At 37.6% G+C, this 25,525-nt stretch overlaps 2 protein-coding genes across 2 annotated transcripts in view; both read left to right on the forward strand.

Moving 5' to 3' along the window:
* The window catches only part of LOC117975372 (tropomyosin alpha-4 chain-like), a 36,783-nt gene extending 29,125 nt beyond the window's left edge, over nt 1-7,658 (forward strand). Inside the window, exons 8-10 of the mRNA XM_063592996.1 lie at nt 1,928-2,086; nt 3,000-3,230; nt 7,303-7,658. Coding sequence (XP_063449066.1) covers nt 1,928-2,086; nt 3,000-3,230; nt 7,303-7,389 — 477 coding nt within the window. The 3' untranslated portion in view covers nt 7,390-7,658. The remainder of the gene's footprint in view (nt 1-1,927; nt 2,087-2,999; nt 3,231-7,302) is intronic.
* A 319-nt stretch (nt 7,659-7,977) lies between these two features.
* LOC100983219 (ovostatin homolog 2) overlaps nt 7,978-25,525 on the forward strand; it is a 62,844-nt gene continuing 45,296 nt past the window's right edge. The window contains 5 exon segments of the mRNA XM_063592959.1: nt 7,978-8,061; nt 8,405-8,554; nt 9,271-9,441; nt 21,828-21,996; nt 22,808-22,892. Of these exon segments, the coding sequence (XP_063449029.1) occupies nt 7,978-8,061; nt 8,405-8,554; nt 9,271-9,441; nt 21,828-21,996; nt 22,808-22,892 (659 nt within the window).

Consider the following 25,525-nt stretch of genomic DNA (forward strand, 5'->3'; position numbering starts at 1 on the left):
CCTTGATCATTTTAGGGAGACCAATGGCAGCTATAAACAGATGTGAGTCTCAAACAATAAAATGCTTTAGTTCAAAAATAGGGTTGTATAAAGTGGTATCTTTTGGGTTTTTGGCCATTTCACAGTGGTGAATGCTCTGATCACTTCCAGGAGATGTGCCAGGAGAAACAAGTCATTCCTGTTCTACTTTTGGAAAAGGGACTGGTTTCTCTGTGATATAGTGAGTCACTACAGTAGCTGCATTACTGGAAATTAAAAATGGTTTATCTGGCCATGCGTTGTGTCATAAGGCCATGAAACACGTGGCTCAGTATTGCTAGGGAGTGCTTTTAAAGAGTAAGCTTTATTACCAGAATGAAGGTACTATCTGCTTTTTTAGTGTCCCCTACAAATTTCAAGACCTCAGAGCTATGACTCCAAGAGTAACATATGTGAACATAGAAAGCTGGGCAAGGCGGTGGGCTAACAAGGGTATTTCTTTATAAGTGACAGCAGCAGCATCCGTGGATGGCTGAAATGATACTGTTTAAAATTGTAGGACATACGACAAATACCTTTGCCACAAGAAACATCTGCTAATGAAGTGTTGCATGCCTGGCCCCAGCAGTTGATAATGGGCCTGGTGTCATCACTTGGGGCACTGTTTGGGTTTGGGGACAAAGAAAGAAAGGAAAGTGCCCAGAAATCACATGGCTTGTTCATCTTTCTGTGACTGGAAGGGACTCAAAGGATCTTTCTAGTCTAGGTGTACTAAAATTAGAGCAAACCTCTGTGTGATCATGAAGGCATGGTGTCACGTGTCTGTGGCCTGTGGATTGCTGAGACAAGTTGAATTTTTCTTAGAAGATCAAGCCTTGAGATGAAACTAAGTTCAAAATCTGTGTAGATAGTGCAAATGAGGCATCAGTCTACAGATGCTGAGCAAGAAAAAAGGATTGTGTTTGCTTGGACCAGCAGGAAAATGATAAGTGGCAGAAATAAGATGAAAGGCTCAAAGCAGAAGTTGTTTTGCAGAAACTGACTGAGCTAAAAAAAGGATGTCTCAGACAGTCTTCTTCTGGTTGTTGTGGCCTTAGATGTTGTTAAGAAGGTGCCTTTAAAGGCTTCAAACTGGCATAGATACTGATGCAGGCATTGTATCTACTACAAATCATACAATTTCAGAAGGGACTTTTTAAAGCAATCATTGCCTGTACTAGTAAGAGAAGGAGAAAGAGATTTCTAGCGAATAACCATGGCCTATCAGAGCAGTCACTACAATGTTTTAGGGAGGATAATGCTAAATTTTGCATTTTAGAAAATTTGGTTTGATGCCAGTATAGAGAAAGAACAAGCAAAAGCAATACAGGAGAGAGAGACTGGATAGAAAAAAATAGAAGACGTATGAGGGAAAAAAGATAAGACATTGATACAAGGAATAGCAACAGGAACAAATGTGATCAGTTGGAAACAGAAAATGTTAAAAAGATACAATTGAAAATATTTGATCAACAATTGAAAATTATAGGAGAAGGAAAATAAAAAGTCTAAGATGTCTCTAGATATTTGACTTCAGTGACTAAGTGAATGGTTGAGGTATTCACTGAGATAAATAAGAGAGAGAAAAAAAGGAAGGTTGGGCACAGTAATAAATCATTCCAATTTGAGAGTTTCTGTAGCATTTTTATTATAAAAAATACTCAGGATGATTAATTCTATGGGCCTGAGTTTTCAGAGATCTTCGTGGGCAGGAGAAACAGAGTTTAGGCTCATTAGTATATTAATGGTACATGTCATACACTCAACAGGAATAGATGAAACCACGCAGGAAGTGCATACGCACCAAGGAGAGCGGGGGTCCCCATGATAGAAGCTTGGCAAATGCCATCAAAATGGATTCCCAAATTTACTACATGCTTCCGAAATGTATTTTCTTCCTCTTGTACAGATTAAATTGCTTAATCCAGACAACTCTCCAATCCCAAATGAAGTTGTCCAGTTGCATCTGAAGGACAAAATCGTGGGAAACTACACCACAGATGTAAATGGCATCACTCAGTTTTTCTTGGACACATATACGTTTACATACCCAAATATCACTTTGAAAGTAAGTTAAACGAAAGGCAAGTAAAATAAAAACAAACAAGCAAACAAAAAACTGCACTGGCTAGCTAAGGTTTAGGTCTATGCGAAATTATATTTATGGAACAGAAATGAAAAGATACACCTTGGTGTGAATCTAGAGTACTGAAAAATAGTTAAATATTAAGAATATAGGCCCTATGAAAAGTAGGTTAAAAATTATTTTAAGAGTCCCGGGAAAAGACAGAAGGATAGCATACATACTAAACTGTATAAAGGAGAATTAGCTGAAAATAAGCAACGCTTCACTTTTATTAAGGAAATAGAAAGAGAATTGTGTTTTTATAGAAGGAAATATTTGAGAAACGCTGTAATCTATTACCTTGGAATAATGTAAAGAATTTCTCTGGATATATTCAAGAGAGAAGTAAACTACTATCTGTAATAATTAAATATCAATCCTTCCTAGATATTTTTAAAGGACTCCTCAGACTTTTTGTGTTAATAATGGTAAATTACTATGGTCAGAGTAAACTCCTTGCTGTATTTCATAAAAACTTTCCCATCTTTCAGCAAAACTTCATATTATGTTATCAGTAGCAAGGTAAATGTTTGCACTCATGGGTTCTTCGTATTATAGTGAGGGAGATATAGCAATCTACATGCTAGCAAAAGTAATAATTATAGTAAATAATACAGTAAAATATTTAATGTAATATTATTGAAGTAGGACTTGAATAGACTAAATTGTAAAAACCATAGTGGTCGCTCTAGAGTATAACTAGAAAATGGGGAATTGGGTTAGATTTAATGTAGAATGGCTATAAAATTTTCTTGCAGAGATAAAGCAGCATGATGATAAACCATCTTATCAAATATTCTTTCACTCATCCTTTCTCTTTATCCTAAAATACCCGTAAGTTTGATTTTTTGTCTAGGCAGCCTACAAGGCCAATGAAAATTGCCAGGCTCATGGCTGGGTGTTGCCTCAATACCCTCAGCCTGAGTACTTTGCATATCGATTTTACTCCAAGACGAATAGCTTCCTAAAGATTGTCCAAGAGATGGAAGAACTGAGATTCAACCAGCAGAAGAGGGTGCTAGTGCACTACGTTCTCAATATGGAAGACTTTGAAGACAAAACCTACACAGCCGACTTCAATTATTTGGTATGAGCTGAAAATATTCTTCCACAACCAAAATTGTTTCTTTTCTTTAAAACTTCTTTGAACCTAATGAAATCCCTGTACCTATATGCCACGAGGAAGCTCAAAGTTAACATAAATGATAAAACTTATATAACTGATATCTATTTTTAAGAAAGGAGGGAAAAGGCCATGCCACCACAACCCATATGCACTCTGTCATTCTCAGACCCTTTCTTCAGAGTTACCCATTTCTATTTGGACATTGCTGAGATCAAACCAGAGTTCTGATATGTACTAGCTTTGTGTTACTTTTTGAAAGCCACTTCAACCTCTAGAGAATCTTAGTTTTTTGTAATATATTGTCTAATCATCAAGATAATTATTTAATAATACATATAAAGCCCTTTGCCCAACTTCTGGCACACAAAAGATATTAAGTATTAGTTTGATTTTAATATATTGCTATTATGGATTATTTTACACTGTCTAAATGGATGCATGATACTTCATTGAGATTTATGAAGATGATATAAAATTAATGAAACATGAATTAATTCAATCAGCCAACACTTATTGAATGTTTTTCATATTCCAGGTGCTGTATTAGCAATTGTAACAGTAGAAGAAATAGAAAAAGTATAACTGGGGACAAAACATATATTAGAATTACATAAGTGTTACAAATGAAACATGTATGGCCACTGAGGTGTTACAGAAAAATGAATGATTAACTCTAGCTAGAGTTTAGGACAGTGATTATCAGAGTATATTTCCTAGAGTAGCAGTATCAGCATCACCTGGGAATAATTTAGAAATTCTGGGAATAAGTGGCCAGGCGCAGTGGCTCACGCCTGTAATCCCAGCACTTTGAGGGGCCGAGATGGGCGGATCACGAGGTCAGGAGATCCAGACCATCCTGGCTAACACGGTGAAACCGCGTCTCCACTAAAAATACAAAAAGAAATCAGCCTGGCATGGTGGCGGGCGCCTGTAGTCCCAGCTACTCAGGAGGCTGAGGCAGGAGAATGGCGTGAACCCAGGAGGCGGAGCTTGCAGTGAGCGGAGATGGTGCCACTGCACTCCAACCTGGGTGACAGAGCAAGACTCTGTCTCAAAAAAAAAAAAAAAAAAAATTCCAGGAATAAGTTAGAAATCTTGTCCTCCGAAGCACATTAAAATTTGACAACCACTAGTTTAGGAAAAAGATATATGCCTATATATTTACATTTCTATGTATATACATATTTTTAAGGAAAAAATACATAAAGAGAATATGCCTAAATAGGGTTTTGTGGGATGAATAGGAGTTTTCTGGATGATTAGAGGATATGAGAAACACATTTAGCTTATTTTAGGAAATAATATAAGAGGTCAAAGATGGCTGAAGTGTATTATTCTGAGAACTAAAGGTGTTTGAGTCTATCTATGTGAAGAATGAAAGTAGTACCACATGATTTCTCACATTTTGCAAATGTAGAATTCTGGAATAGTCTTTTGATACTTCTTTTTTTCATGCTATTTACTGCATCACCAATTTCTATCACTTTTTCATTATATTATCTCTCGCATTTTTTCTTTCCTTCATCATTTCCACAAACATTAAAATATTTCAAACCAGCAAGGTATGGACACCAAACCATCAGAAAAGGTATGAGTCATAATTCCACTGAAACCCTTAGCTAAGCCAAGCATGGCTCATTTAGACTGGGGGCAAAGTGGTGGGAGTGGGAGGAGCTGGTTGTGGAGGAGAGGTTCTAGGGAAGCAGGGAGGGGACTCTGGGGAGCTCAGGGAAGTGGCTCTTTACCAACCGGTACAGAAATCCTTCAACATGTCAACACTAATATTGCCATACTGGGGTGTGAGAAATACCAAGCATCCTTGAGTGAGAAGCTGAACCTCTTTTTTTTTTTTTTTTTTTTTGAGACAGAGCCTTGCTTGGTCGCCCAGGCTGGAGTGCAGTGGCTCGATCTCTGCTCACTGAAAGCTCCATGTCCTGGGTTCACGGCATTCTCCTGCCTCGGCCTCCCGAGTAGCTGGGACTACAGGCGCCCGCCACCACGCCTGGCTAATTTTTTTGTATTTTTTTAGTAGAGACGGGGTTTCACCGTGTTAGCCAGGATGGTCGCGATCTCCTGACCTGGTGATCTGCCCGCCTCGGCCTCCCAAAGTACTGGGATTACAGGGAAGCTGAACCTCTTAACTAGTTTTTATAAAGACACTCCCACATGCCCCTGACTTTTGCCTTCTTTTCTGGCCACACCTCTGCTCGACTTAATATCCAGTAATTCCCAATCCAGAGCTGAGCCATTTTGCAGGTCTGTGGTGTGAATTGATCTACTTGTCATCAGCTTCCCTCTTGAAATAGCTTAGGTTTGCCCCCCTCTGATCTGATAAGGCCTTTACAGTTACTTTACCTCATTTCCATTTTAAATGAGTCTGCTAGTAGCCTTTTCCTTCCTCTCTCCCTTCTTCCTTCCTCCCTCCTTTTCTTCTTTCTTTATTCTGGAAATCTAGAGTGATTTTTTTAAAAAAGCAATTAGGATTATTTATTTCACTCCCTTAATTGAAATAGAGTTAATGACTGCCTATTTCTATTAAAACAAATACCAGACTCCTTTCTTTTGCCTGCAACACTGTATCTGCTCTGCACCTGTGAAGCTCGCCCGCTTCATTTTGCATCATTCTACACTTCAGCCTTCTTTATTGCAGACACAGAGGGCTTTCATTTTCCTGGACAAGCCATGCGCTTTTCTGGCTCCGAAGCCTCCCACAGGTTTTCCCTTCTGCCCATAACAATCTTCGTTCCCATTTGCTACCACAGTTCCCAATCTGCCTGCACCTCATTTTCCAAGCTGATTCCTCCTCAGCATTCATCTCTTGGCTTAAATGAAACTTTCTAATCTCCTACACAATTCCAGTCTTCTACATATTCTTTCATAATAGGCTGGGTGGACTTTAATTCTGCCTAGCAGGGTACACATCACAGAGAGAACCCTCAATATCATATTTTAGAATGAATGGATAGAGGCTGAATTAATTTGATTCTCAGGCTTTCAGTAATTAATTTGATACTCAGTCTTTTAAGCTTTTTTCTTAATTGTGTGACCTGACAAATATCAGTACCTCTGTGTGCCTCTTCAGTTTACTCATCTGTTACGAGAGCTGTCTTTCCATTTTGAGAAGTCAGTGAGCTACTACAGCTAACAGTGCTGAGACCTCTCAGGCTCATTAAACTTTGAGCTTTATGCCTTTTTGCAAATGTTCTAGTTCCCAAAACAATATTTTCCAGCTAGTTGAGGCTCAGTTCTTTTTTTATGAACTAATAACCCAAGCTTGGCACTTCAGAGATTTAAAGCAGTTTTAATATTCAGTGAAATATTAAACGGACTAGGAGTACCAGCTCCTGCAATTTCAAGCTGCAAGATCTTATGGAAGCTTTAAATTTTCTGCAAGTCTCAGCATCTTTTAAAATAATATTCTAAAACTGTAATTTAAAAATTCAAGGAGTTTGTACTAGATTTCAAGTCTCCAGCCTTTGTTTGCACTTTAGAGATCATAACAAAAGTCTACTGATGCAAATTTGCACACAGTTGCTGATAAAGGTGAAGTGAGAGAAGCTTTTTTCTGGAGCACCCCCAGCTTGCTACTTTATTTTCTTTTCTTTAAATTTTGGGTGGAGATGGATGAACAGGCCTTGCTTATACCTTGCATATCAAACACACCTTTCAGAAAACCAGACAAGCACTGGGAGACTCTTAATGCCTTTGTGTAACTTTGTTTCACTGAACTAAATAAATTTAGATGTAATTCAGCATTTGCAAATATGAATAAAAAGTTGTTTATTGGTCTTAGAAAACTGTTTTGGAATGTGGAACATTAAATTGCTTTATAGCAAGTTTATCTGTGACTCCTAAATTCTCTTGAATATAGCTATTAGAGTCATATGCTTATTTACTGGTAACCTGAGTTTACTAGTAAACATGTCAATAGTATTGCTCAGACAAGAAAAGGAGGTAAATCACATTCGTTTATAATTAAATGAAACTTAGTTTCTATCCTCTAAACTTTATGATTATATTTTCATTTTCCTAGGTGATTTCAAAAGGTGTAATCATTCTTCATGGGCAACAGAAAATTGAGATCAACGAAAATGGTGAGACCTCTAATTTTAGCATATAATTTAATACAAATAGAATGCTTTAATTGGGATATATTTTACATTTTTCTTTAAAGGCACAATCCTCCCATTTTAGGACTGTTTACTGCCCCCTAAACTACCCTTGGGGAACATGTAAAGACATGTGAATAGGCACAATGCCAAATGAAAAAATAATTACTTAATTAATAGTGCATTAATTATATTCCAAACACTACTATAATGGGAAAGGGTCATTGTCCTTCCCTTTCTTTTCCAAGAACGACAGGTAAGTACTTTTACATTCAAACAAGAAGGGATTTTTAAAAAGAAACAAAAGTAGACTGAAGTTTGACGTAATAAGAAATGTTCAACTATTTCTTTCTTTTATAATTTATGGAATAGGTTATGAACTCCTCCTAGAAATGCTTTATAAATTAAATTTTGTGGGTCGGGGCAGTCTCTTTGGCAGTGGGTAGGATGGCTAGAAACTCAGTGGAGGGTTTCTGCAAGATGACAGTCAGCTATCTCACCAAAGCACTTTTTCGGTTTGAAATTTTCTTTTCACAGGGAGGAAGGGCATATTTTCCATTTCTATAGACGTTAACCCTGAATTAGCGCCCTCAGTAGATATGCTTGTCTATAGCTTGCATCCTGGAGGAGAAATGGTCACTGATAGCACCCAATTCCGAATTGAGAAATGCTTCGAAAATCAGGTAGGTGCCAAAAATGATTCTTTTTTAATTTGGGGGAAAACTAAGGAGAACTTAAGAGACTGTTGGGTTTAAACTCCCAATTTTTCATAGAATTGCAAAATGAAAAATAAAAGAAAGCTATGGAGAAGTTAATATGTTGGATGATTGAAGAGTATCAGGATTATAGCATTCACTTTGGATGTTGTTCCAAATCCAGTTGTTCCTAATAATAATATTATTAGGTGGGTAAAGCACAGAAAGCCCTTTTAACTTATGTGTGTTTTTTAAAAAGTTAAGAATAGTCTAAAAGATGATTCTTCTCATATGGCTTGCCATCCTTTTGCCCTTTTATTTTCATTTTCAGGTCAACTTAAATTTCTCTAAAGAAAAAAGTTTACCAGGATCCAATATCGATCTTCAAGTCTCGGCTGCTTCAACCTCTCTTTGTGCTCTTTGGGCTGTAGACCAGAGTGTATTGCTACTAAGGAATTATGGTCAGCTGTCAGCACAAACTGTGAGTGATTAAAACCATCTTTGTTTACCACCAACAGTATAGTTTTATGTCTTTACCTTTGGATAAAAACAGGGTACCTTAAATAAACTAGAGGAGAAAGAAATTGTCCAGAGTTCCAGGCATAAAAAATATTTTAGGTTAGAAATCATGTACAATGACTCTACTCCAATTATACTGATTCTCTTATGGAAAAAATGAGCAACACTTTTAAAAATAAATAACAATTGCTAAAGATCTACTATTTGACACTTGCTCTACTGAGTATTCCCGTATCTATTATTTAATTTTATTCTCATATTAATCAACCCTATAGAACTAATGCAGTATTCCCATTTTGATTAATGTCTAATCTTAGGCTCAGGGAGATTTAGTAAATTAACCGAGAACATTCTCTAACAATGTCCTTGAATGAGTCCTCAAAGAGTATTGAGCAGTGCCTTTATCTGGAATGTATTAAAATCCAGTTGAGCCTCATGGACTTTTTGTTAGTTTTAATGTGATTTAGCCAGCAATTATTTAACTGATTAAATAGTATTTCAAAGTTTTTACAGATCTAAGATCCTATACTTTCTCAATATGTGTTTATTTGGTATAGGTATGATGACAGTTCTACATAGGATATTCATAGGATTATATAGGTTATTTATATACTGCTTGTGGGGAAAAATGAATTGTTTTCTATGAAAAAATACAGTTGATTCTCTTCTACCATCTAGGTGTACAGTCAGCTATATTCCAGCGAACTACATGGCTATTACTTCAGAGGACTTAACTTAGAAGATGGCCTTAAAGTGCCGTGTCTTGAAGATGAACATATCCTTTACAATGGAATTTATTACACACCTGCATGGGCTGACTTTGGAAAAGATGGCTATGACCTTGTGAAGGTAAGGCAACTAAGTCTTAAAATGGTGAATATATGTGACAATATATAAATAAATAGAAATATTCATGGTGTGGGTTTTTAATCTCAGAATTCTTAGAGTACAAATTTACAATTAGTACTAATGTCTGAGAAATAATATCTCAAATAATGTTATAATAGCGAAAAGACTTAATAAAGTTCTTATATTATAGTTATAATTATATAATAGTTATAATATTATAAAGCTATAATAGTTATTCTGTATAGTTATAATAAATTATAAAGTTATAATATATTTTTTAAAGTTGTATTAATATAATTTTATTTAAAAGTTTTAAAGTTATAATTATAAAGTTATAAGGTTATTATAATGTTATAATAAGGTTAAGTTATAAGGTTATTAGAACTTCATTATAAAACTATAATAATATTTTAAATAACTAATAATATTATAATATTAGGAAAAGAACTAATATGTGAGGGAATTATCAGCTTTCCTGACATAATATTATGTACATTATATACTGGTGTCTAATATAAATCCCCATTTTGCTCCTACATCTACCCTCGAATTTGATTTCTACTATTTTAAAGTATTCTACTATATTTAAAGTGTTTATAAGTGAGATACTATCCCTACTTAAAAATGCCAAATTCAAAGTAGTGAAAGTATAGTGGGATATGATATGAGATGTCTTTTTTTGTCCTCTCTTATTTAAAGGTTTTCATCAACAGCTCTTAATTAGGAAAATAGAGCAAAAGCCATTAGAATTAGAGAAACTAAGGAACTCAAAGACATGAAATTTAGGAAATGTCAGTGAAGTATCTCTAAATATATGACAATTAGAGATGGAGAAAGAAATAAGTGGAAATTGAAAATATACATAGAACAAAAAACCAGTCCAGACTGCTAGTCTTATGTTGTTATGTGATCTAAAATTGATTTTATCTTAAAAGGCAACAGGATTAAAGATTTTTACCAACTCTCACCTCCGGAAACCAGTATTGTGCAAGGATTCTAACCATCTTGACTCTACTGATTACATACCCTTAGGTAAGTCACAGTATAATGCGAAGGGCAGGTGACAGGTTATAATCTCTTAATGCTTTTAAACTGATTGGGAAAAGAGAGGAGGTGATTATTTTCTTTTGCTTTGTCTTTTAATTCATTTAATGTGCCTGTCATATCAGATGTTAGAAATACAGTGAGAATAATGCAGGTAAATCTTTATATTCATGAAGTTTACATTGAATTTGGGATGCAGACAATATACAAATGGCTGCATATTGTCATTTGTATATTTCTTGTGTAGCTGTAAAGAAATACTTGAGGCTGGGTAATCTACAAAGAAAATAGGGGCCAAGTGCGGTGGCTCACACCTATAATCCCAGCACTTTGGGAGGCTGAGGCAGGCAGATCACCTGAGGTCAGGAGTTTGAGACAAGCCCGGGTAACATGTTGAAACCCTGTTTCTACTAAAAATACAAAAAATTAGCCAGGCGTGGTGGTGCGCGCCTCTAATCCCAGCTACTCGGGAGGCTGAGGCAGAAGAATCACTTGAACGCAGGAGGCAGAGGTTGCAGTGAGCCAAGATTGTGCCATTGCACTCCAGCTTGGGCAACAAGAGTGAAACTCCTTTTCAAAAAAAAAAAAAGACAGGAAGAAAATAGGTTAAATTGGCTCACGGTTTTGCAGGCTGTACAGCAAACTTGGTGCTGGTATCTGCTCGGTTTCTGGGGAGGCCTCAGAAAACTTACAGTCATGGTAAAAGACAAGGGGGAGCAAGTGTCTCACGTGGCCAGTATGGGAGCAAGAAGAGGAGAGGCGTCACACACTTTTAAACAATCAGATCTCACAAGAAGTCACTCACCATTGCAAGAACAGCACCAAGCAATGAAGGGTCTGCCCCCCATGACCCAAACACTTCCTGCCAGGCCCCACCTCCAACACTGGGGATAACAGTTCAACCTGAGATTTGAGGGGACAAATATTCAAACTATATCAATGGCATAATTTCAGATGGTATTAAGTGCTCTGATAGTTAATCTTTCCTGAATTATTGCTACATACCAAGCAACATTCTAAGCATTTTACAAATGTCAACCCATTTATTCATCACAGTCTATAGATTAGAAGCTATTATCTGCAATTTAGCAATGAGAAAAATGAAGTTTAGGCAGGTTAAGTAACTTGTCCAATGCAACAGATGCTAAATAACAGAGATGGGATTATAATCCAGACGTTCTGATCCCAAAGACCATGTTTCTCTATCGTGAGTTACTATCTCTGAGAGAACTACTGTAAGGAAAATAAAACAAGATAAAGGAAAAGAGCAGAACATCAGGACGCTATTTTATTTTATTTTTTTATTTTTTTATTATTATTATACTTTAAGTTTTAGGGTACATGTGTACAATGTGCAGGTTAGTTACATATGTATACATGTGCCATGCTGGTGCACTGCACCCACTAACTCGTCATCTAGCATTAGGTATATCTCCCAGTGCTATCCCTCCCCCCTCCCCCCACCCCACAACAGTCCCCAGAGTATGATATTCCCCTTCCTGTGTCCATGTGTTCTCATTATTCAGTTCCCACCTATGAGTGAGAATATGCGGTGTTTGGTTTTTTGTTCCTGCGATAGTTTACTGAGAATGATGATTTCCAATTTCATCTATGTCCCTACAAAGGACAGGAACTCATCATTTTTTATGGCTGCATAGTATTCCATGGTGTATATGTGCCACATTTTCTTAATCCAGTCTATCATTGTTGGACATTTGGGTTGGTTCCAAGTCTTTGCTATTGTGAATAATGCTGCAATAAACATACATGTGCATGTGTCTTTATAGCAGCATGATATATAGTCCTTTGGGTATATACCCAGTAATGGGATGGCTGGGTCAAATGGTATTTCTAGTTCTAGATCCCTGAGGAATCGCCACACTGACTTCCACAATGGTTGAACTAGTTTACAGTCCCACGAACAGTGTAAAAGTGTTCCTATTTCTCCACATCCTCTCCAGCACCTGTTGTTTCCTGACTTTTTAATGATTGCCATTCTAACTGGTGTGAGATGGTATCTCATTGTGGTTTTGATTTGCATTTCTCTGATGGCCAGTGATGGTGAGCATTTTTTCATGTGTTTTTTGGCTGCATAAATGTCTTCTTTTGAGAAGTGTCTCTTCATGTCCTTTGCGCACTTTTTGATGGGGTTGTTTGTTTTTTTCTTGTAAATTTGTTTGAGTTCATTGTAGATTCTGGATATTAGCCCTTTGTCAGATGAGTAGGTTGTGAAAATTTTCTCCCATTTTGTAGGTTGCCTGTTCGCTCTGATGGTAGCTTCTTTTGCTGTGCAGAAGCTCTTTAGTTTAATTAGGTCCCCTTTGTCAATTTTGGCTTTTGTTGCCATTGCTTTTGGTGTTTTAGACATGAAGTCCTTGCCCATGCCTATGTCCTGAATGGTAATGCCTAGGTTTTCTTCTAGGGTTTTTATGGTTTTAGGTCTAACATTTAAGTCTTTAATCCATCTTGAATTGATTTTTGTATAAGGTATAAGGAAGCGATCCAGTTTCAGCTTTGTACATATGGCTAGCCAGTTTTGCCAGCACCATTTATTAAATAGGGAATCCTTTTGCCATTGCTTGTTTTTCTCAGGTTTGTCAAAGATCAGATAGTTGTAGATATGCGGAGTTATTTCTGAGGGCTCTGTTCTGTTCCATTGATGTATATCTCTGTTTTGGTACCAGTACCATGCTGTTTTGGTTACTGTAGCCTTGTAGTATAGTTTGAAGTCAGGTAGTGTGATGCCTCCAGCTTTGTTCTTTTGGCTCATGATTGACTTCGCAATGCAGGCTCTTTTTTGGTTCCATATGAACTTTAAAGTCGTTTTTTCCAATTCTGTGAAGAAAGTCATTCTTAGCTTGATGGGGATGACATTGAATCTGTAAATTACCTTGGGCAGTATGGCCATTTTCACGATACTGATTCTTCCTACCCATGAGCATGGAATGTTCTTCCATTTGTTTGTATCCTCTTTTATTTCCTTGAGCAGTGGTTTGTAGTTCTCCTTGAAGAGGTCCTTCACATCCCTTGTAAGTTGGATTCCTAGGTATTTTATTCTCTTTGAAGCAATTGTGAATGGGAGTTCACTCATGATTTGGCTGTTTGTCTGTTGTTGGTGTATAAGAATGCTTGTGATTTTTGTACATTGATTTTGTATCCTGAGACTTTGCTGAAGTTGCTTATCAGCTTAAGGAGATTTTGGGCTGAGACAATGGGGTTTTCTAGATATACAATCATGTCGTCTGCAAACAGGGACAATTTGACTTCCTCTTTTCCTAATTGAATACCGTTTATTTCCTTGTCCTGCCTAATTGCCCTGGCCAGAACTCCCAACACTATGTTGAATAGGAGTGGTGAGCGAGGGCATCCCTGTCTTGTGCCAGTTTTCAAAGGGAATGCTTCCAGTTTTTGCCCATTCAGTATGATATTGGCTGTGGGTTTGTCATAGATAGCTCTTATTATTTTGAGATACGTCCCATCAATACCTAATTTATTGAGAGTTTTTAGCATGAAGGTTGTTGAATTTTGTCACAGGCCTTTTCTGCATCTATTGAGATAATCATGTGGTTTTTGTCTTTGATTCTGTTTATATGCTGGATTACATTTATTGATTTGCATATATTGAACCAGCCTTGCATCCCAGGGATGAAGCCCACTTGATCATGGTGGATAAGCTTTTTGATGTGCTGCTGGATTCGGTTTGCCAGTATTTTATCGAGGATTTTTGCATCAATGTTCATCAAGGATGTTGGTCTAAAATTCTCTTTTTTGGTTGTGTCTCTGCCCGGCTTTGGTATCAGGATGATGCTGGCCTCATAAAATGAGTTAGGGAGGATTCCCTCTTTTTCTATTGATTGGAATAGTTTCAGAAGGAATGGTACCAGTTCCTCTTTGTACCTCTGGTAGAATTCGGCTGTGAATCCATCTAGTCCTGGACTCTTTTTCGTTGGTAAGCTATTGATTATTGCCACAATTTCAGCTCCTGTTATTGGTCTGTTCAGAGATTCAACTTCTTCCTCGTTTAGTCTTGGGAGAGTGTATATGTCAAGGAATTTATCCATTTCTTCTAGATTTTCTAGTTTATTTGCGTAGAGGTGTTTGTAGTATTCTCTGATGGTAGTTTGTATTTCTCTGGGATCGGTGGTGATATCCCCTTTATCATTTTTTATTGCGTCTATTTGATTCTTCTCTCTTTTTTTCTTTATTAGTCTTGCTAGCGGTCTATCAATTTTGTTGATCCTTTCAAAAAACCAGCTCCTGCATTCGTTAATTTTTTGAATGGTTTTTTGTGTCTCTATTTCCTTGAGTTCTGCTCTGATTTTAGTTATTTCTTGCCTTCTGCTAGCTTTTGAATGTGTTTGCTCTTGCTTTTCTAGTTCTTTTAATTGTGATGTTAGGGTGTCAATTTTGGATCTTCCCTGCTTTCTCTTGTGGGCATTTAGGGCTATAAATTTCCCTCTACACACTGCTTTGAATGTGTCCCAGAGATTCTGGTATGTTGTGTCTTTGTTCTCGTTGGTTTCAAAGAACATCTTTATTTCTGCCTTCATTTCGTTATGTACCCAGTAGTCATTCAGGAGCAGGTTGTTCAGTTTCTATGTAGTTGAGCGGTTTTGAGTGAGGTTCTTAATCCTGAGTTCTAGTTTGATTGCACTGTGGTCTGAGAGATAGTTTGTTATAATTTCTGTTCTTTACATTTGCTGAGGAGAGCTTTACTTCCCAGTATGTGGTCAATTTTGGAACAGGTGTGGTGTGGTGCTGAAAAAAATGTATATTCTGTTGATTTGGGGTGGAGAGTTCTGTAGATGTCTATTAGGTCCGTGCAGAGCTGAGTTCAATTCCTGGGTATCCTTGTTGACTTTCTGTCTCGTTGATCTGTCTAATGTTGACAGTGGGGTGTTAAAGTCTCCCATTATTAATGTATGGGAGTCTAAGTCTCTTTGTAGGTCACTCAGGACTTGCTTTATGAATCTTGGTGCTCCTGTATTGGGTGCATATATATTTAGGATAGTTAGCCCTTCATGTTGAATTGATCCCTTTACCATTATGTAATGGCCTTCTTTGTCTCTTTTGATCTTTGTTGGTTTAAAGTCTGTTTTATCAGAGACTAGTATCGCAACCCCTGCCTTTTTTTGTTTTCCATTTGCTTGGTAGATCTTCCTCCATCCTTTTATTTTGAGCCTATGTGTGTCTCTGCACGTGAGATGGGTTTCCGGAATACAGCACACTGATGGGTCTTGACTGTTTATCCAATTTGCCAGTCTGTGTCTTTTAATTGAAGCATTTAGTCCATTTACATTTAAAGTTAATATTGTTATGTGTGAATTTGATCCTGTCATTATGATGTTAGCTGGTTATTTTGCTCATTAGTTGATGCAGTTTCTTCCTAGTCTTGATGGTCTTTACATTTTGGCATGATTGTGCAGCGGCTGGTACCGGTTGTTCCTTTCCATGTTTAGCGCTTCCTTCAGGAGCTCTTTTAGGGCAGGCCTGGTGGTGACAAAATCTCTCAGCATTTGCTTGTCTGTAAAGTATTTTATTTCTCCTTCGCTTATGAAGCTTAGTTTGGCTGGGTATGAAATTCTGGGTTGAAAATTCTTGTCTTTAAGAATGTTGAATATTGGCCCCCACTCTCTTCTTGCTTGTAGGGTTTCTGCCAAGAGATCCGCTGTTAGTCTGATGGGCTTCCCTTTGAGGGTAACCCGACCTTTCTCTCTGGCTGCCCTTAACATTTTTTCCTTCATTTCAACTTTGGTGAATCTGACAATTATGTGTCTTGGAGTTGCTGTTCTCGAGGAGTATCTTTGTGGCGTTCTCTGTATTTCCTGAATCTGAACATTGGCCTGCCTTGCTAGATTGGGGATGTTCTCCTGGATAATATCCTGCAGAGTGTTTTCCAACTTGGTTCCATTCTCCCCATCACTTTCAGGTACACCAGTCAGACGTAGATTTGGTCTTTTCACGTAGTCCCATATTTCTTGGAGGCTTTGCTCATTTCTTTTTATTCTTTTTTCTCTAAACTTCCCTTCTCACTTCATTTCATTCATTTCATCTTCCATTGCTGATACCCTTTCTTCCAGTTGATCGCATCGGCTCCTGAGGCTTCTGCATTCTTCACATAGATCTCGAGCCTTGGTTTTTAGCTCCATCAGCTCCTTTAAGCACTTCTCTGTATTGGTTATTCTAGTTATGCATTCTTCTAAATTTTCTTCAAAGTTTTCAACTTCTTTGCCTTTGTTTTGAATGTCCTCCTGTAGCTCAGAGTAATTTGATCGTCTGAAGCCTTCTTCTCTCAGCTCGTCAAAGTCATTCTCCATCCAGCTTTGTTCCGTTGCTGGTAAGGAGCTGCGTTCCTTTGGAGCAGGAGAGGCACTCTGCTTTTTAGAGTTTCCAGTTTTTCTGTTCTGTTTTTTCCCCATCTTTGTGGTTTTATCTACTTTTGGTCTTTGATGATGGTGATGTACAGATGGGTTTTTGGTGTGGATGTCCTTTCTGTTTGTTAGTTTTCCTTCTAACAGACAGGACCCTCAGCTGCAGGTCTGTTGGAATACCCTGCCGTGTGAGGTGTCAGTGTGCCCCTGCTGGGGGGTGCCTCCCAGTTAGGCTGCTCAAGGGTCAGGGGTCAGGGACCCACTTGAGGAGGCAGTCTGCCCGTTCTCAGATCTCCACCTGCATGCTGGGAGAACCACTGCTCTCTTCAAAGCTGTCAGACAGGGACATTTAAGTCTGCAGAGGTTACTGCTGTCTTTTTGTTTGTCTGTGCCCTGCCCCCAGAGGTGGAGCCTACAGAGGCACGCAGGCCTCCTTGAGCTGTGGTGGGCTCCACCCAGTTCGAGCTTCCTGGCTGCTTTGTTTACCTAAGCAAGCCTGGGCAATGGCGGGTGCCCCTCCCGCAGCCTCGCTGCCGCCTTGCAGTTTGATCTCAGACTGCTGTGCTAGCAACCAGCGAGACTCCGTGGGGTAGGACCCTCCAAGCCAGGTGCGGGATATAATCTCATGGTGCGCCGTTTTTTAAGCCCGTCAGAAAAGCGCAGTATTCAGGTGGGAGTGACCCGATTTTCCAGGTGCCGTCCATCACCCCTTTCTTTGACTCGGAAAGGGAACTCCCTGACCCCTTGCGCTTCCCAGTGAGGCAATGCCTCGCCCTGCTTCGGCTCACACACGGTGCACGCACCCACTGACCTGCGCCCACTGTCTGGCACTCCCTAGTGAGATGAACCCGGTACCTCAGATGGAAATGCAGAAATCACCGTCTTCTGCGTCGCTCATGCTGGGAGCTGTAGACCGGAGCTGTTCCTATTCGGCCATCTTGGCTCCTCCCCTCCACAGTCAGTAATTTTTAAAAAAATCCCTCACAGGTAAATTATCAGCCTCTATCTAAGCACGTACAATAATGAGGCATTTTGATTACAGAACTGCTCTGCAATAAATGAGAGTTTTAACATAAAAATTGAAAGTACTCACTTTTCAATGTATATCTTCAACCAAAAATTTAGAGCAACCTTTCTCAACTGTTATATAAGAAAATTGCTTAATTGTTTAACTCCACAGAGAATGTTTCGAGAGACCATTTGATGCATAAATAGTACCATTCAGGTTACATAGGAGAGAATGGTACTATTTATGCATCAATAAATGTAATGTTAATTCATTACATTCAGTAGCTGTATTGGAGACTTAAAGATAATTCTGTTACAGAACTCTGGATGATAAGGGCTAATTTAAAGTTCATAGCTTGTTTTTCTTTTCTTTAATTTTCTCAGAACTCTTAGAAGTAATCAGCCTGGTATCGTTCTATAGCAGTGGAAATTTGTGGTCCCCAAATGCTTGCTGTCAATAGGCACTTTGTCAATGGTGAACAGATTATTTGATTATCTTTTTCACCAGTGCGTGATAGGGAGTGCTGAATTTTCATGCCTTGATATTTATATAATTTTCACTGGAGTCCACTTCAGTTAGGCAGACACCCATCCCTAAGGTCTCACTCCTATGTTTCTCAAAGATATTCTGCCTCATTACCAAAGCACATGAGCTCCTGGAAAGATAAATATCTAAATATTCTATAAAATACTGACTATTACCTCACTAATAACATCTGAGATGAGAGGCAAAGATTATGACTATCAGGAATAACCAGAATTTGGGGCCAAATTGTCTTCATTGTAGGTCTAACAGAGACCGGATCCATCTTCTGGTTATTTATTCATTTTCCAAATGTGTAGGTATAATTGACAAGTCTAGCAATGATCAGAATTCCCACTGTGGCTCCTCGTGTGTGGAATAAACACATTGGAGTGGATGTGAAAAGGTTCTGCCTATCTTATCCTCAATGAACTAGAAGTTGCCATTATACTCACAGTTCCCTGAAAATAAACTCTTCCGTGGCCTCCCCATTTCACTCCCTTCTGATTCCCAGTCTCAGAACAGAGCATCTCATTGGTCGAGCCTGTCATTTACCTGCCCCCTGGATTCAAGGTAATCTGGGAATGGAGTCTTCTAACTTCTTTACTGGAAGTGAAACGCATATGTTGGGAAATTACCAAAGTATATGACAAGTCTACAAATGGCCTGAGGTAAAGATGTACACTCTTTTATAAGCCTTAACAAATGTGTGGCAAGATGATCAGGGATTTAGAACAAGACACATTAAGGGACTAATTCCAAGGAAGTTGAGGAATGAAATTATATTAAAGGGCTTGTTTCTGTCTCTTCTAGAGATATGTCTGGGAACCAAGGTACGGACTGGTAGTGGCTTTTGCAGAATACTTGTTTTCCATCCTCAGCAATAGGAGTTGTTTTCATTTAGACCTTTTAGGATCCAGGAAAGAAGTATATTTTCATTAACGTGCTTAAGAATAGTTTCACTGAATTGGAAGCTGAGAGTATTATCTGGCCATTTGGAGATTGCCACATCCAGGCCTCTGGGATAACACAGCCAAACTGTCAAGAAACAATACATTTACTGATATACTTTGGGGACAGGAGGATGAATGCAACTAAATGGATCTCATGGAGCCCCTCCATGTCCCACAATGCAGTCTTCACATTTCATGGAAGGAGAATGTTACCCTCCCACCACGTTCAAGTGGAACCATCTATGGATCAGATTCCTCAATTTGTGAAATTAAGACCACACAACTGGTAAAGAATCTTAAGGATCTACAGGCTTCACTGCAAGAAAAAAAAAGAAAAGGAATAAAAACATCCTAGTAACTTCTTAATATATTCCTTTACTCCTCAAGTTAGCAGGAGAGACCTAATACATTTCATCTCTCAATGTAGATGGCTTTGATAATTTATTTCAAGCAGGATCAGACTTTTTTGTTTTGCTTGTATCGATTGGTCTTGTACAGATTTATAGATTTTTATATTTAAAGAACAATATATTCTATGTAAGTAACATGGATTTAGATGTAAAAATTCTGCTTGGCTCTTCTAAGATTATTTCTCCGAGCTTCTCACATACCTAATCTCCAAATAAGAAGGATCTAATAAAAATGAATGTCAAAAATATGGGGGCCCTTCATTGCATAACTTTTGTAACACTCAATAATTGATCCAATCAATTTTGATTAGGGTTGAAGTTCTGATTTCACTCTGATAAGAACGGATTTGCAATTCACAATTCCAGCAGAAAGAACAACCTGGAGCTAATTATCTCTAAGAATGACAGTATTACACACCAAGCCCTGTGAGTCTTCAAGGCCTAGCTAGTTCACAAAACATCTTTAATTTGTTTACTATACAAGTACTTTATTGATGTACCAGCACTCTTCACTATCAAAATATTGACGCAAAAGGTAGCCCTGTCTTCATATAAAATATAATTCATTATGGATCTTCCAGAATAAAAATCTATCCTAAAACAGTTGCTAAATGAACTTATTATGACAGCTTGTGTGTGTTTATTTGTGTAAACTCAATGTAACATTTTGGCAAAATATATATTGAACTATCCATCCTAAACATAATCTAATAGGGCTATTTTCTTCTTGAGATTACTTCTGCAACAAGTTAGCAAAACTATAGCAGAGATGGCCAGTTTTATTAGTACATCAAAAAATAGACCTATCAGAATAAAATTTTGGCCTGAATTCTTCATGTTATGTATTTAAATATTTAGACTAGGACTGGTCACTTCTAGATGTAATTCTTCCAAGGGTTCATATTTTTTTTGACTTGGCCTGGGAAGAGATAGAATTAAATATACAAGGAAAATTTAAGTAAATTTTGTTAACGTGTAATTCAATTTGATTAGAACAACAATTATTAAGCCAACACTTTACTTAGACATCTATACCCTGATTACAGAATGTGAATTGCAGCCATAATGCAAGAAAATTATATGACTATAATAACAAGGAGCACAATGGCTTAAAATTTTAAGCTAATATGGGCTGTGAACATGTCATCTACATTTTTGTGCCTTGAGCACTTGGATCAGTCCTTGGAACACATCTGACACTCTACGAGTGTTTTAAAATTTTATTTAATCTGAAAAGAATGAAGAAGGAATGAGTTCTGGTGTTCTATTGCACAGTATGATAACAATAGTTTACAGTAAGATTTAGCAAATTACAAAATAGCTAGATGAGAGGGTTTTGAATGTCTTCACCATAAAAAAAAAAAAGGTAAATGAATGAAGTACTGGTAACACTGCCCCAATATGATCATTATACTACATATATAGATGTGTGTGTGTGTGTGTGTGTGTGTGTGTGTATTGAAACATCAAATTGTACCCCCCCACTTTTTTTTTAATTTTTGAGACAAAGTCTCACTCTGTCACCCAGGCTGGAGTGCAGTGGTATGATCTCGGTTCACTGCAACCTTCACCTCCCACGTTGAAGCGATTCTCCTGCCTCAGCCTCCCAAGTAGCTGGGATTACAGAGGCACACGCCACCATACCCAACTAATTTTTGTATTTTTAGTAGAGATGGGGTTTCACAATATTACCCAAGCTGGTCTTGAACTCCTGGGCTCTAGTGATCTGCCCACCTTGGCATCCCAAAGTGCTAGGATTACAGGTGTGAGCCACTGTGCCCTGCCAATTGTATCCTTTAAGTATGTACAATTACAATACTTTAAAAAAAGAAAAAAGAATAAAGGCAGTACAAGTTTGTATGACCAAAGCATAGTGTATAATCCTCTAAGATTTATAGACATTAGGGTTCTTAAGCCCTCACAGGCTCTACCAAAAGCTACTTGTTTGTTTCATAAGAGAAAATATTGGCCTAAAATAACCCTTGTGAAACTATCCGAAACTATCCGAAATATGGCAGCAAAGGGTAATACTCTCATACAAATTCTGATTGTTTATATTTTTTTCATTATTTTCTAGGATCCTCAAAACAATCGGACTTTTCAATGGCAAAATGTGACTTCTTTCCAAAATATTACCCAACGCTCGTTCCAACTGATTTCAGAACCAATGTTTGGAGATTACTGGATTGTTGTGAAAAGAAACTCAGGGAAGACAGTGACACACCAATTTGCTGTTAAAAGACATGGTAACCAGTTGCTATTTGTAGCTGTCCTATGTAGATGAAGAGTTTAAAGGATGGACCAACACAACATTTATGTTAGACTTAGGCAGGAGTAGGTGAAGCTAGAACTGGTTTTCTTTGTCTCCCTTCCTTGACCTGGTTGGCTTCGTCATCAGCACTTTGCTCCTCCTCACTCCTTCCCCAGTATCCTTATTCTGATTCCTGCCTTCTTTTTCCCCCTAGAAAATATACATTTTTTCTAGAATCCCCACAGTCTCCTAGGAGAGATCTAAGAGATTGCAATAGAAAGAAAATGTGAGGCCGGGTGTGGTGGCTCACGCCTGTAATCCCAGCACTTTGAGAGACTGAGGTGAGTGGATCATGAGGTCAGGAGTTCGAGACCAGCCTCACCAACCTGGTGAAACCCAGTCTCTACTAAAAATACAAAAATTAGCCCAGCGTGGTTGTGCATGCCTGTAATCCCAGCTACTCGGGAGGCTGAGGCAGGAGAATGGCTTGAACCCTGTAGGCAGAGGTTGCAGTGAGCCAAGATTGCACCACTGTACTCCAGCCTGGGCAACAGAGTGAAACTCCGTCTCAAACAAACAAAAAGAAACAAAACGTGAAATTCTGAGGATAGGGAAAAGAAAAGAAAGAGGAAGAATTAATCATTAGTGAGACACCACCATGTAGAATGGTGCCACACAATTTGGGGCAAATGATACATAGCTCATACAGATGGAGGATACAAGGAATCATAGTAAGCTATACGACTGCAATAAGGTTTGCTTGCCTGTGATTGTGCAGGCTAACATATATTTCTCTTCGTTTCCAGTGCTGCCCAAGTTTGAAGTTACGGTCAATGCACCACAAACAGTAACTATTTCAAATGATGAATTCCAAGTGGATGTATGTGCTAAGTGAGTATTTATTCAGGAGATTTACCTTCACAAGAAAACACAAAGCTCAGAGAGAATGAGAAGTGAGATTAACCATAAAACCGTAATTATTTATATGCTTACATTAATGTTATTAGAGAAGCAATGAATCCTCATTGTAGAAAATTTGAAAAATATAGAGAAAAACACAAGACATTACCTATTATTAATTTGACCAACTGCCATTAACATTGTAATGTCACTAACATTCTAAGTTTCCTCTAATTTTAACGAATATTTTCCATGACTGCAATCATACTTTTCTATTTATAATAATTAAGAAAACATGCCTTCATATTATGCCAATCTTTTCATGAATTCCAATTTTCTGCTGCACATATTTTTATGCGACTATACCAAATTTAATTATTATATAATATGTCGGCTGTTTCATTTTGTTTTCCTGGTAATTAATAATTTTGCAGTATATGTCTTTGTGTATAACATATAATAGGTAGCTTTTGAATGAAAAATTATTTACTTAAGAAAGATTTCCAGACAAGGAATTACCAAGACAAAATATGTGACATTCTTTTAGTCTTCTGATTGCCATACTCCTCACTAAACATGTTGTGCCAGTGTAGAATTCTAGCAGCTGGTGTGAAATTCTCATTGAAGCTTTACTATCATGGCACATTTTCATTAAAATTAGAATATGAGCTATTGAAATGGCAAAGTGAAGATAAAGCATCTTATCAAGTTAATCTGAATTATTTGAATTCTCTTAATGTAAAAATACACGATTTCAGAAATTTGTATTTTGTTTTTGGAAAATTATTTTTAATTTTTTTTTCTTTTTTAGTGCCTTTTCTCAAATTTCTAATAATAATTTATAAACAATTGTCCAGGCACGGTGGCTCACACCTGTAATGCCAGCATTTTGGGAGGCCAAGGTGGGGGGGATCATCCGAGGTCAGGAGATCGAGACCAGCCTGGCCAACATAGTGAAACCCCGTCTCTACTAAAAATACAAAAAATTAGACGGGCATGGTGGCAGGCAGCTGTAATCTCAGCTACTCGGGAGGCTGAGGCAGGAGAATTGCTTGCACCCAGGAAGCGGAGGTTGCAGTGAGCCGAGATCATGCCACCTCACTCCAGCCTGGGCGACTGAGTGAATCTCTGTCTCAGAAAAAAATAAAATAAAAAATAAAATAAATGTTTTTTGAATGTCAACTAGTTTGTTAAGCTCTGCATATATCATTACCACAGTGCTATGAGATAGGAGCTGTTGTCATCTCTATTTTATAAAGAAAGATAATAAGACACAGAGAATTAAAATAACTTATCAACAGTAATGGAGCTTGTTGATGGCAGAACTAGGATTTAGACCTAGGTTTTTCAGCTTCAAAGCTACTCTCCTAATCAATAACTGTCATATACTTTATAAAAACAGTTAACAATATTAATATTTGCCATATTTGTTAAGCACTTTGTTTAATTTATGACATGAAAATTACTTGCCTTTGAGTATTTCCAGCAGTCTATTAAAGATACATTGATTAAAGGGCTGTCTAATGAACGTGCAAGGGTGGTTCTTAAGATGCCTTTGATGCCCCAGAGAATCTTGCAAACCAGTTTTCAGCCTTCTTTTTTTTTTTTTCAGTAGCATTTCAAATCTTCTTTTGACTTTAGGAAATGATTATAAATTTTTTTCTAAGTTTTAATGAAGAGTAGTTGAAAATACCAGAATTTAATATACGTAATAGATGAGAGACTGTGTAGATCACTGATGTTAAAAATGATGAGGTGATAAATTCAAGCTGGAAGAAATCCGGAATCCTAAACAGGTTTCACTAGAAAAGCCAAACGCAAAGCCAGAGCTTTCAGTGGCATTAACATCTCATTTATTTATCTGCACAATAGTATGCTAAAAAAAAAACCCACAACACATTGGAAGAGCAAAAATGTTTCTCAAGCATGGCCTTTGGAAAATACTTGCAAACCACATGCTAACATGGAACTGGTAGTTCCTTAGCAGTATGTCAGGTTACAATCCGTGATCCTGATTTCTTGAAATTTCTTTGATATTGTATTCTGGATAGAGTTACATTAAGGAGTAAATCAGTATCAGCAATAATAATATCCTGCCAGGAGGCCAGGCAGCTAGACTGGAGCTGTGCTTGCTACAAAGTTATTTCTGGGCAGATTGTGAGAGCACTGTTTCTAGAAGGTTCACGTCAGTTGTATACTGTGTCTCAAATTGTATGATACTGTGTCTGTGTTTCTTTAGTCTTTTCTGGGATTTAGCTTGGAATGACTAGAGAAAACAAAAAAATTGGATTATTTTAGCAAACAAAGTCAGAGATGACTTAGGCTTTTAAGAGGGAAGAAAATTTACCTACAGACAAAGAGATTTTAATACACTGCATTAGCATTCACTGAAAGCTTTTCAAATCACGAAGGGATTATTCTGTCCTGTTTTTAAAATTTAAGCTACATGTCTTATAGGCATATGTTAGCTTACAGATAATACTACAATAAGACTTTTATTGTATAAATAAAAGACATTAAGTAGAAATAAGAAGAAATGTTCAGGTATAATATGTGTGGCCAGATCTAAGTCTGGCCTTTATATAATCATGAAACCTGACACATGATTTTATTGGTATGAATTG

Source organism: Pan paniscus, chromosome 10 (assembly GCF_029289425.2).
Source record: "Pan paniscus chromosome 10, NHGRI_mPanPan1-v2.0_pri, whole genome shotgun sequence".
Taxonomy (NCBI): Eukaryota; Metazoa; Chordata; class Mammalia; order Primates; family Hominidae; genus Pan; species Pan paniscus.